The sequence below is a fragment of the Eulemur rufifrons genome, chromosome 15 (genome assembly GCF_041146395.1).
Source record: "Eulemur rufifrons isolate Redbay chromosome 15, OSU_ERuf_1, whole genome shotgun sequence".
Lineage (NCBI taxonomy): Eukaryota > Metazoa > Chordata > Mammalia > Primates > Lemuridae > Eulemur > Eulemur rufifrons.
In genome coordinates, this window is record NC_090997.1 from 68,169,099 (window position 1) to 68,182,434 (window position 13,336).

General features: G+C 36.5%; 2 protein-coding genes across 2 annotated transcripts in view; one reads left to right on the forward strand and one right to left on the reverse strand.

Moving 5' to 3' along the window:
- The window catches only part of COL10A1 (collagen type X alpha 1 chain), a 77,023-nt gene extending 75,477 nt beyond the window's left edge, over positions 1-1,546 (reverse strand). The window contains exon 1 of the mRNA XM_069487689.1: positions 1,369-1,546. The gene's annotated coding sequence lies outside the window, so the exon portion shown is untranslated. The remainder of the gene's footprint in view (positions 1-1,368) is intronic.
- Positions 1-13,336, forward strand: part of NT5DC1 (5'-nucleotidase domain containing 1) — a 116,348-nt gene that overhangs the window by 93,823 nt on the left and 9,189 nt on the right. Inside the window, exons 7-10 of the mRNA XM_069487690.1 lie at positions 4,858-5,032; positions 6,829-6,926; positions 11,445-11,563; positions 13,074-13,235. Coding sequence (XP_069343791.1) covers positions 4,858-5,032; positions 6,829-6,926; positions 11,445-11,563; positions 13,074-13,235 — 554 coding nt within the window. The remainder of the gene's footprint in view (positions 1-4,857; positions 5,033-6,828; positions 6,927-11,444; positions 11,564-13,073; positions 13,236-13,336) is intronic.

The following is a 13,336-nucleotide window of genomic DNA, read 5'->3' on the forward strand; positions in this document are numbered from 1 at the left end:
TCGTTATGTTTTCCGTAAGACCAGGCAGGCTTTTAAAACCTCTCTCTAGATTTACATCATTTTTCACCAAAAACATAATAGCTGTCCAGTTACCATGTCAGAAAGAAGAAACTAAGTTCTTTTAGAATGACTCATATTGGCATCATAGAAGAAAACATAGGTTGTGAATTCTGATGGCAACAGGGGAGTTGACTAAGCCAAGTGTAATACAATACGTATAGTGCAGATTGTGGTAAACTATTAGAGTACATATGTAATCCTATCCAAAGACATCAACATCCAAAAATTTAAAAACATTGATGACCAAAAACCATGTTTATAGACTATATTCCGTCCACGCTCTAGAGAGATAACATCTCTTTGGCTTGTTCTTGTGTTCATTTAAACTGTTTGAATGATTCTTCTCTGAAAGAATTCCATGTCCTTTTTTTCCCAGTAATTCTCCAGTCCATAGATATGAAATCTATCATTATATACTTAGAATGCTTAACTAAATCTAGAATACCATGCTTCATTGGTATAAAGTAAATAAACATTTTAAAGATCATCATCGACAATGACATTTAAGATAATCAGCAGCAGTCAGTATTTGTTGATTGCCTATTATGTACAAGGCTATGTGTTAGGTAATAAAGATACTATAAAATTAAGAAGTCCCTCCTTTCTGAGAACCTATGATTTCCAGGGAAGCCAGCAAGATATACAGATAATAATAGTAAGAGTCCTAGCTCTTACATTTCAGAGTAATAATTCTTAATCCTAGTGACACATTAGAATTACTTGGGGAGCTTTAAAAAAAAAATACCAAGGTGATGGCCTAGCCCAGACCAATTATCAGAATCTCTGTGTTAGGGCAGAGGTATGTGAATTAAATTACAGAGCCAGAAGTCAGATATTTTTAAAATATAAATTTTATATATTGTTTTTTAATACATTATATACTTCATCTCCCAATTCTTATTTGGTATCCTTTTCCAAGCATCATATTTAGCATATAGATTTTCACTTTACTCAGTCTAAATATTCTAGATTTTTTTATAAATAAAACATTAAATAGATAAAAACCCTATCTCTGTTATATAAACAGAAAATCTGTTTCAGTATTAAATTCCAATTTTATAATTTGCCCTCTATAAATAAAAGCAATTTATCTTTTATCCTCCAAAAAAATATTTCAGTGTCTCTTAGCCAAGAAAAAGTTTTATATTTTTTCAGAAATTAATTATATTTTCTCTACAGCAAGTAAATTTAAACAATTCATAACTAAATGTTTTAGCTGTTCACTAGCATGGTCTTATATAACTTGTATAGATTATAAATATTTAAAGCTCTCCTAAATTATGTTCTGCAATGGAAATAGCAACAAACCTTAGTTGGAGGCTGAGGGTGAAGGTGTTAGCATCCGGTATCTCTAATCCTCTTAGACAGCAGCTTTGAAAACTCTAGCCACAAATCACACGAACAGTAGTTACACAGTTAACAAGAAAAATGCTTACTTATTCAGTGATGCTAGAAATAGTGATGTGGCAGAATTGTCTGTTAAACTAAAAAGTATTTTTGATATTCAAGCTGTACTAATTTCTTTTTTTGCCACGAGAGGTCCTAAATCCTGTTTAATATATTCAGGCCATTTTGTGTGCATATTAGACTGTTCCAACAGTTTGCTATTTTTCCGTGACTCTATATTAACCAAATTTTTAACATAGGAGAGCTAAACTTTTATTCTTTAGAATCAGCTTTTTTAAAAATTTACTTTTAATTTCAACTGGACATAGAAAATACCAGCATCTAAAGATATAAGAGAGGTGGAAAGGCCAGGAAAATGAATTACACAAAGTGGCAGTGAAATAGAATTCCTTTAGAGGTCAAGTGAAAACACAGGCTACTTTGTGAGTTAAGAATAAGCAATACCATTTCTTTCCACCTTCGATCTAAATTCCCTGTTTTGTTCAATCAGTGTTAATATTTTAGTATCATAATTAAACATGATTTTTTTTTCAACAGGGGTAAAAAAAGAGTACATTAGGGTAACTTTGATAATATATGAATAATACAGTTTTTTGCCATTCAAGGTTGGCTATATGTTACAAATTATGTTAGAAGGTAAGGAAACAAATGTTCCTGGATCTGCCCCTGGGCTAATTTAGGTATTCATGCATTGAATGCCTGCTCCATGCCAAGCAGATATATTTCTTGCCTTTGAGAGTTTACAGTCTCTTTTGGAAAATAATTTAATAGACAATTATAATTCAGTGTAGTATGTTTAATATAACTCCTCCTTTGGTTTAATAGCTTGATTTATTTCAATAAAAAGATGAGTGTCTATTCATGTAATTTTATCTCCTTCCTTTAATGATTTGAGGTTACAAAGGGACAAAAATATTTTCTCCAGTGATCTTTTGTAGTAAGAGCAACTCATAATCCACCATTGGGTATCTAATTGTACAGGGCTTGTCTTTTTTAGTTTGCTCATTTCAATCTAGCTTGTGAACAAAACAAAGGCATCTCCATTATTGCTTAAGGGAGTAATTTTCTGATTAAACTATTACATTTGCACTCTTTTGAGTTAGGCATTACTAATTAAGAGATACTAATAAAATTAATCTAGGTAAGATATTTAAAATACAATATTTAAATGTATATGCTTTATTTTTTATTGGCTTAGAAATGTTAACAGTAGTTTTTTAATAGTAATTTATATTTTGATCACTAGATGGCACTAAGCACATGTAGCTAAGAAAAAAAGAACTTTCTCAACAGTTTTTTAATGAATGCAGAAGTTTAACTCTATAACTATTTTCAGCATTACATACTATAAATCTTTTGTTATGCAGCCCACAAAATTCCTCTCACGATAAAAGCTTTGTTTTTCTGAGTGAAATAGTCTCACATATGACTCCGTTAGGTATAATAAGTTCCGAGAGAGACACACACAGCCTCTGAAGTCACCTTGGTAGTTGTCCACTCACTCATCAAACTATTCAATTCTTAACCATTTAGCTTTATTATTATCTCTTTCTTAAATTGGCCTTTTCTTACTAGTACCTTTTCTTTTCTGGAAAATAGAAAATATATTTTAATTTTTTAAGGGCTATTAATATATAGTTCCTGGGATAGCAAGAGATCCCAGAGATTTACACACAAAGGTTCCTGCAGGACAAAATACAAGAAGAGCACAGACTTTTTTTGTTCTTGGTCCCCTGATGTTTGAATATTTTCTCACATTGTAACATATTCTTTGTTTTGTTATTTTTTTTTTGGTCTGGGTATGATATTCTTGCAATGTGTTATTTTCTTAATCAAGATGCTTTAAGTTGTACATAGGAAATATCCTTAATGTTTAAGCTATTATTAAATTGAGTTATTTCACATGACCGGAGGTTGGTTGCTACTTCCAATGGTGGTTAGTTCAGACGCTTAATCAGAAACCCAGTGATGTCATCAGGAACCCAGGTTCCTTTCATATTTCCACTCTGCCATCCCTGGTATGTCAGACTTAAGCTATTTTTCCCCTTTGTATGTTACTTTTAGTGAGTGGTATACATTACTTCAAAATTCCCTAGCAGAGTTCATCTTAGGTCTCATTGCCATGACGAAGTCTCCTGAACTTCCTAAACAATTCACTGGCAAGGGAAGGAAATTGCTACCATGTGCGTAGACTGGGAGAGACCCAGATCCTCCCAAAGGAAGACGAAACCTCAAATAAAACCAGAGAACTGTCCAGCAAGGAAATGGAGAAGAGATTTAGTCAGGCAGACAGCAGTATTCGCTACCTTTTGTTTTGTTTGTTAGTTTTACTTACAGAGTCTTTTCTGTCCTGATATTCTTGAAATATACCTTTCATTTCAGTTATTTCAAGTGCATCACATTGGACAAAGTTACAAATGCATCCCATATCTAGTTATTGCAGAATCTGTCATTCAGTACAAGCTCTATTGTTTTGGCTGTGCATGTGTCCTTTTCCTAGCAGTTAGAGAAAATAAGAACATGGATTCTTTGTATCTATTTATTAGTTCTATCATGCTCAGAGAACAGTATTTCCAAAATACTTTATGAAGCTAGTAGCATTTCAACCAAATCTGCAATTATCTGCTAAGTAACCACAATTTTAAAGGAACTGAGTCAAGCACTATAGATGAGTCTAGCCAGGCTGTCCGTAGATATTGCCACCGTCTGCCTCCGAGCTCAGCCTGACCCCTGAGACTCTTTAAAGGGGCAGAGCCAGCAGTCCCAGTTCAGTGATTCAAGCCCTTCCATCTTCCCTGTCAACTGCAGTGCCTTTTGGCCTCTTCTAGCTTGTTTTGCTCTGGTTTTTCCATTTGACATGTCAGCGCTTCTCAGAGGCTATAGACTGGTTCCCCTAGTATAGGTTCTATCTGAAACAACACTACTGTGCCTCTAAGGAACCCAGCTCTCTTCTCAGCTACTTCATGCCAAAGATGTGTTCCTGGTACATTGTCTGAATGTTTATTTGTTTCTTATCTGTATTCAGCAAATATATGTTGAATAATTATAAGAATATTTATTAATAATTGATATGTCAAATGCAGTAAGGTCTTCGCTGGTTTAAAAATGCTAATTATTTTATGTTTCTTATGTTATCTGTTTGAACAGCTTATCAGTTCTTTTCAAATAGCTAACCAATATTATCAACTGACATTTTAAATCATCATTATATTTTTAATTAAAGAACAAAAATTATTCTTAAAAACTAGTTAGTATGGGTATCGTTGCTAAGTTGTTCCAACTTAGTCTTTATCCTTTTATCTGTAGCTTTGAAAGAGATTAACTTGTATGAGAATATTCAGTGTCAAAAATATTTTAAAAAGAAAAATCTCTGATATCTCTATTTTTCAGAAAACTCTGGAATGTATTTCCCAGAAATAAAAAGAGATCCAGGCAGATATTTACACAGTTGTCCCGAATCTGTTAAAAAGTGGCTTCGACAGCTAAAGAATGCAGGAAAAATTCTTTTGTTAATTACCAGTTCTCACAGTGATTACTGTAGACTACTCTGTGACCATATCCTTGGGTAAGTGATGACTTGTTTCATTTTCATTGTCTTATAAAAACTGATAGCAAATTAGCCCAGTGCTTTTTTAAAAGTGTCAGCCCTGACTATGTCATTATATTAAACAATGCTGAGTCATAGTTGTTTTTTTCTTATAATAATACCTCAATATCTGCCAACGGCAACCCACCCCAAGTACATTTTAGCAAAGCAGTGGTACTGGGGGCCAGTATGCTCATAGCTCACTAATGGTCTGGGCTTTGGGTTTTCTGAAAGGTGAATAGACTGTATATCCTTCAGTCTTCCATGAATTTGGTTTCTCAGCTTGGGCGATTACTGAGGGACAGTGGATTGGAGATTACACTCCTGGACAGATACCTGGAGTACAGCCACTCTGCAGCCATTTCATTGTGAAGCTATTGATATGTACTTTTACCATGTAGCACAGCCAGGGATGCAGTTGATACTCAAGAAAATCAAGGAAGTGTAAGTACATAGACTTTAAAATAAGACAGACTTGGGGCTGGTCTACAACTTACTATGTGACCTGGGGCAGATTTTGTAACCTCTTTAAGCCTCAACGTCCTCATCTTAAAAATGGTACAATAATACCTCATAGGTATGAGGGGGTATTTAAATAGCAGTAGTAAAGCATGAGAGCAGTTGATAGTTTCAATGTGTTCATACTTACCTTTGTCATTCCTGTGGGCTATACCAGGAAATGTCCATGGTCAGAGCAAGATTCTACAATGGGCTGCTAGATCTCCCCTAACGTTTCCTCAGATTTTAGTAAATACTGTATTGCCGTGAGTATGGAGCAAAACTGACCTCCACCAACTTTCTTAGCCTCATGATTTCCACGTTCCTTAGCATGTGTGTGGGTTTAGTTTGTTCTATGATATACTTACTATCTGTGAGGGGATTTTCTGCCTTCTGAATAATACATAGGTTTGGGATCCTAAAGTGAATTAAGGCTTAAGTCCTGGATGCCTTGGAAGGTGCCTCTTATAGAGACGTGTACTGCCATGGTAGTGGGACCATGCTTTAGAATAAACACTCAGGAGTTTTCATTCCTTTTTCCTTAGCACAGATGATCAAAATTTTTCTTCTCATCTTAATTTCTATTTATTGCTCTTTTGATTTGTAAAACTATTCTGGAATGTTGGGCAAATATTGTCTCCCCAATGTGAAAGCGAGCCCCTCTGGGAGAAGGACTGCCTTTCCTCTGTCATCTCAAATAATCCTTAATGAATATGAAGTACAGATTAAAAATCATTAGTAGTGATCATCTAAACATTGCCACATTACAGACTACACTGATTTTCAAAATAAAATATCTTTTTGAGCATTCTCTGGAAGATTTCACCTGACTTGCTATAATGCTGCTTTCTGTAGGACCCATGTAACACACAAAATTATTAACTCTTTCTTTAAGCTAATAAATCCAGACAAATTTCGGTCCCCAAATTTGAAGACATAGCTCCCAAATATTTCTAGCTGTGAAAAACTATTGGATTCGTCACTGTAACTATTACCATCATGAGAAAAGCCAGCTCAGTACCTAGAGTTGATGTACCTTTTTTTTTTCCTGCTGATGTTTATACTTCAAGAAGTTGTCAGGAAGACTAGTGCTCAGCCATCTTCTATTTCCAGTTTAATATTCACCTAAAAATGTATAAGAAAAATATAAAGCATGTAAAGGTTAAGCAAAAGATAAGAAATGATGCTGTGGTAAAATAGATAGGTAAAGTTCTGTTTTATATGGACCCTTTCTATTTCCTTAAAATAAATTTACGAAAAATTTTGTTGCTTTTTAGGAATGATTTTGCTGACCTTTTTGACATTGTGATTACAAATGCCTTGAAGCCTGGTTTTTTTTCCCATGTACCATGTCAGAGGCCTTTCCGGACACTTGGTAAGTTACGTTTGGTTTCTTCCTTATTCTATATACCTGTTGGCAAAGCACTGTGCTGTGTGCAAAGCACTGTGAGATGCAATACCATGTTTTCTTTCTTCTCATGGGGGAGAAAGAAAGTAAACCTATGTTTGTATTAAATTTTACTCTACCACTTTATACCATATTTATTTGTTTGTATGTCAGTCTATCCCTGAATTTAAAAATGAAGAGCATGGACTTTACCTTAGTTTTTAGGGCCTAAATAAATATTTGAGGGATGAATTAGTTGTAATGAGTCAATTGGGTTATTTTCTGGAAGAAAAGTGCCTGAAGAATACATGAGGATGCTAACACATGAAACAGTCCTCTCTCTGGGGAACAGACAAGGCCTTCAAAGAAGGGTACTTATAATTGTCACTCATGTATTAACAGAAGAGACTGATAGGGAGAGAGGTGGATTGAAAAGAGTGATCAAATTTTGCAGATGAAAAAGAACAATAATAGCAGAGTAAGGTACGCAGGTAGGTGCTCTCTGAAAGCTTCTTGAATAAATATAAATGAATAAAAAGCAGAGTCTGGTCAGGAATGGAGGAATGATACATTTGGGGGAGTGAAAGGCAGTGAGTTTGGTTGTATTTAAGTAGATGTCAAATAAGCTCAGTGACATATTAACATTTGAGGACCATTCAGAAGTTCTCTTAGGGGATGAACATCTAAAGTAAACCCAGGAATGGTTAGAAGTTGGAACACAGTGAATGGTTATAAATACATATAAATGCATATAAGATCATTAACAAATAAAATTTATAGACCTATATGGTGATCTAGCTGTGTTTAAAAAAGAATGATAAAAATTAACATATTATATATGTATATAATGTGCATAACACATATAAGCATCCACTATAATAAATGCTTTATAATTTATTTTACTTTTGATTCAGATGCTCAGCATTATTTAAACAAACTGGGCCAGGAGTCTCCTGAAGGTTCTGGTACCCTTCCCTCAGACTCACCCCCAATCTATATTTATCTGTTTGTTTTTTCTCTTTCATCTAAAATTTCTCCTTACTGAGATGCTCCAGCAGCTGTTGTCTCTGGTCAGCCATCTTCCCCACGAAGTTCGAACTACAGTTTTCAAAAGAGTGTTATTAATAGTTTGATTTACTAATTGCCTAAATTGGCAGCTCCTCCATCTCTATCCAACCCTCATTTGCTTCTTAACTTCATTAAGTCAATTTTTTCGGTGGTTTATAGGCCATAGGAACAAGTTTGAACTTTGGTCTTCTGTGAGTTTTTCTCCTTTGTAGTTATCTGATAAACCAAACATCTATGAGTCATTCAGTTAAGGGATTTGAGGAATAATTTGGACATTTTATAGAACTTTGGTATAGAAAATTATTCTAATATATTTTCATATGAAGATTTCTTCAATTAATGCATTTTACCTAGCTATTAAGATTGCTTTAAACTAAAGCTGTGACAGAATTGAATTTTAGGAAAATAATACAAGTTTGCATTCTTCATAAAATAGTGTTGTTTTGTCAGTGAATTTGAGGGAGAAAGTAAAAATAACGATAAACTTTATAAAGTTAAGTTCAAAATGCATTCTAAAGTTCCCTTTCCCTATCCATTGCTAACCTGTTTTTGATATAAATGGAAAACTGTAAACAGCACTGAATTTGGGCATGTATGAAAATGTCACAGGGAGTAGGCTGGGGCTCCTTTCAGGGTAAGAACGGTTAGCTTACAGGTGCCTTCAGGGCTGCCAGATGAAATTTTGTCTTGTGCTTTAGTTTCTTGTTTGTGACAATACCATGAGCCACATTCAGGTCCAGGAATTCAAATTCTGAGACATCTCTGGGCCTGTCATCTTACTCTGTCTTCCAGCCCCAGTTTGAAGTCCTTCAAGAAATAAGACAGCAAGAAGCATTCTTGGCTTGGCTTTGATCATGACAATTAGGTAACTTTGGACAGATTCCTTAACTTTTCCAGATATCAGTTTCTTCACTTGTAAATTAAAGGGATCACAGCTGAGTTCACAAACACTGTGTGGCAGGCACTGGTCCTTGTGTTTCATCTTTATCTGTATTAGTTTATTTACACAAGCACTCCATGAGGTGAGCATCGTTAGTATCCTTATTTTAAAACTGAGGGAACAGATCATAGTCACCTTCTATACTTTGTCCTCCTTTATTTTTTCTATATCTTCCCATATCTTTATCTTTCCATATCTTCTAGCATATTTTTAATTGAATGTTTTGAAATCAGTGTCTTCATTGTTCTCCTTGCAGGGCACACTCTTTAACATTACGTGAAAATGGAAGTTCATGTAACTATTTCCTAAAGACCATGCAAAGGAGTGTGAGTGCCCTGCTTGGATCTGTGAACATTGTACTTGAAATTTCCATGAGTTTGTTCCTCTGGGCCATACAGCTTTCACCTCAGCTCTCTTGCTTTCACTGACCTCATAGGCTCTCTACTAAGAGAATTAATAATTTTCTGAGTCCCACAGCTTGTAGCTGTGGAGGTTCTGGTAGAACCACTGAAGCTGCCTTCATGGATTAATTATCCTTTAAGACAACTTCCAGTAGAGGGGCTAGAAACAGGGAGCGTAGGTGATGTTTGTATAAAGTGGGTGTTTTTGTTTTGGTTTGATTTGGATTTTTTGCTTCTCATTAAATTACTGAGTTCTGACATTTGAGCAATTATTCTAGAAATTATTTTTAATAAGCCGTAGAAAGATTCCTTTCTTCACCTCTCTTGCAAAGTATCTACATATCAAATATAAATCAGCTTTCAAAAATATTTCTCTAAATTATTCATTTTCCAAGTGCCATCAAACCTACATTATTTACATAGTAAGACATTCTAGTGAATAAATAAAGACAGACACGAGAAGTAATCACTTTTCACTGTGTTGCTCCAGGGAAGTACTGAATCTTACCTTTTAATATTAGGCTAGTACATGGTTTGGCTTGCTGCCTATTATTTAGAGTGTAGTGGGATTTTCATTTGATTGTGCAGAATTATTTTAAAATAACTGCTGAAATGGCAGCGAGATAGGCATAAATATTTTTTGACCGTAAGCTGCCAGTTGCTCTGATGTGGCTTTAATTATCTATAAATGTGTTTTTAGAGTTCCTGTTCAAAATATCTGAGGTTATATAGAAATCCACCTCATGTTATTGTGACATATTTGACTCTTTTTTTGTTGTAGGATTAATAAATTGCATTCCATTACAATTATAGTGACCAACATTTCGTTTATTAATCTTAAATTCTCTGGTACCTTATTCAAGGTGGCTTATGTTATAAACTAAGCAGAGATTTAGGGTAGTTACCTGTGACTTTTACATATAGTTTCTTTAGGGGGAATGAGATTTTAGTTCAAGGTACTAAGAGTGCCAGAGATGTATTTTTAATAACTGACTTACCTACTTTTGCCGTCTTCTTTCTAGATAGACCCTTTGTTTGTACCTGTCCTGCTCCAGGATTGACTCATACTGAAGCCAGTGAAGCTTAATCTTTAGGACCCCTCATTTGTCCCTTCCGGCAGGGACCACAGCAATTTTGTATTGTTGATGTCATATTTCTTCTCTTAAGGAGGTCTGTTATTACATAAGCTTCTGTATATACCACCTCGGTATACAATGTAGGACTATATCTCATTAAGATTCTTCTTAGAAGCGCAGCAAAGAGGACCAAAGAAGTCCTCTTAAAATCTAAATTGTACAGTTAATGTGGAAAAAAAGAGATTTTTTTTTTCCCCATACAGTTTTCAAAGCTGTGCCAATAGCTACCCAAATCTCCTCTGGTATATCATCCATTTTGTGACACCTGCCTGAGTCTCCCTTCATCATCTTGCTAATGAGCAGACTGTCTTCCCCTTTCAGCCTGTGTACAAGGTATATAGTAGTTGACAAGATCCAGAGTGGCAAAGACATTTTACCTCTTTCACCAGCCCTGCTTTAACAGAAGTGAGGATGAGGAACTAATGTGCTGGAGAGGACAGCCTGGAACAGTCCACAGACTTCTGCTCTGGCATCAGATAGTCCTTTTAGTCCCCACACAGCCACCCTGGGCTGGGACTAGAAGAAAGCGTTGGAGGCACCTAGAGTGCGAAATGTAAGCCTGAATTTAAAAGACTACTGATAAAAACCTATCTCCCCCACTGCCAATTCTAAACAAATAGGACCTAATAGCTTCCATTATGTTGTTTGTTTAGTAAACTGGTCTGCAAAAGCAGGAGCAAGCAGACATCTATCTAATCACTGAATAAATCACTTGCCAGCTTTGAGATCTTGGGCAAAATAACTTCTCTCAACCTTGTTTTCCCCAGTTAGGAAGGCCGTAGGATTTAAAAATACATGTCCATAAAATGCTTACAATATGTAGATGCTCACTGAATGCCAGCTCCCTTCCCCACATGGTTCCTTTTGGTACGTGTCCTGCAGCCATGCCTTAAGTGTGATCTGCCCAACTGAGTCCTCTCACTTGATTAAGAAGTAAATGATTGTCAAACTGTATTTTCAGAGAATGATGAGGAGCAGGAGGCGCTGCCATCTCTGGAAAAACCTGGCTGGTACTCCCAAGGGAACGTTGGCCACCTCTATGAACTTCTGAAGAAAATGACTGGCAAACCTGAACCCAAGGTATTCTCTGATCAAGGCGGAATCCTTGATGCCCAGTTGCAGACATAAGTGTTTGTAAACTGACCCCATAATTCTCAGTGCATTCAGCTTAGATAACTATGAGGGAATCATCTGCCTCTGTCCGTGTACCGAATCTCTCCTCTTGCCTCTTCTGCTTAAATAAGCCCTTCCTTTGTCCACGTAGACCGGGTCTTTATCTGTGACAGAGGAGAGCCAGGATTCCACACAGGGGGGCCACAGATCTAAGGGGTACACCGGATGAGTGTGTGGGATACCTAAGGAATGATATCCTGATAACAATCCAGCAAAAAAGTTTTTATATGTAAAACAAGCACTAGTTGAAAGCGTGCTACAGACTAGCCTGAAGATACACTTGCTTTTGGCAATTTGATCACACTGTTGATGTTGAGCATTGGTGCATCTCTACCAGCAGAACCTGCCTTCCAAAAAATACTTACCAGGAGCCCGTGGAGCAGAGGTCATGGGGTAACTAAGCCCTGCTCCGTTGACTCCCACAAGGCCACAGTTCCCTGGGGACGCCTGAGAGGTTAAGTGAATGGAGCCTCCTAACTTGAAGTTTCTAGTTCTTGTATCCCTTAACCTTATTTTCTCATCTGTAAATTGAAGGAGTGGACTAAATCAATGGAGTTTTGCTTCAGAATACCTAGAGAGCCTTCCAGATTACACATGTCTAGCCCCACTCACAGAGATTCTGTTTCAGCAGATCTGGGGTTGGACCCAGAAACTCTTGAAAAGTGGTCATGATATGCACTCTTTATAATCTGCAACCTGCTATAACAAGTTGTCTCTAATATCTTATCAGCTCTTCAATTCTAGGGGCAGGTTTCATTGTAAACATATAAGTTCATGTCATCTTTAGGAAAATTGAATAACACCATGTATTTCCTCATCTTCTTTCTTGTATCTGCAAATGTGCTGTACAACTTGGTAACAAACCTGGCGCCAAGGGAATCAAATGGAACAAATCAATGGTCATCTGTGAAGTTATTCAAGGAAATTTAAGATGTTTATGCGGCCGGGCGCGGTGGCTCACGCCTGTAATCCTAGCACTCTGGGAGGCCGAGGCGGGTGGATCGCTCAAGGTCAGGAGTTCGAGACCAGCCTGAGCAAGAGCGAGACCCCGTCTCTACTAAAAATAGAAAGAAATTATATGGACAACTAAAAATATATATATAGAAAAATTAGCCGGGCATAGTGGCGCATGCCTGTAGTCCCAGCTACTCGGGAGGCTGAGGCAAGAGAATCGCTTGAGCCCAGGAGTTTGAGGTTGCTGTGAGCTAGGCTGACGCCACGGCACTCACTCTAGCCTGGGCAACAAAGTGAGACTCTGTCTCAAAAAAAAAAAAAAAAAAAAAAAAAGATGTTTATGCAATTTTCTATTGCTGTACTCTGATGCCTGCTTAGGAATTTTCTTCTGTCTTCCGTGAAATGAACACTGCTCTTTTTCACAATTCTGTGCCTCAAATAGGATTTGCTGTGTGTCTTACAGGTTGTTTATTTTGGTGACAGCATGCATTCAGATATTTTCCCAGCCCGTCACTATAGTAACTGGGAGACGGTCCTCATACTGGAAGAACTCAGAGGGGACGAAGCTGCGAGGAGTCAGAGGCCTGAGGAGTCAGAGCCTCTAGAGAAGAAAGGAAAATATGAGGTAAGGTTCCCTTCCCCTCTTTCCTTGAAAGAAAAACGTTTATGTTTGAAATCTAAAGTATCTTTATACTGCTTGACTCCAAAATTATCCTGGTCAGACTG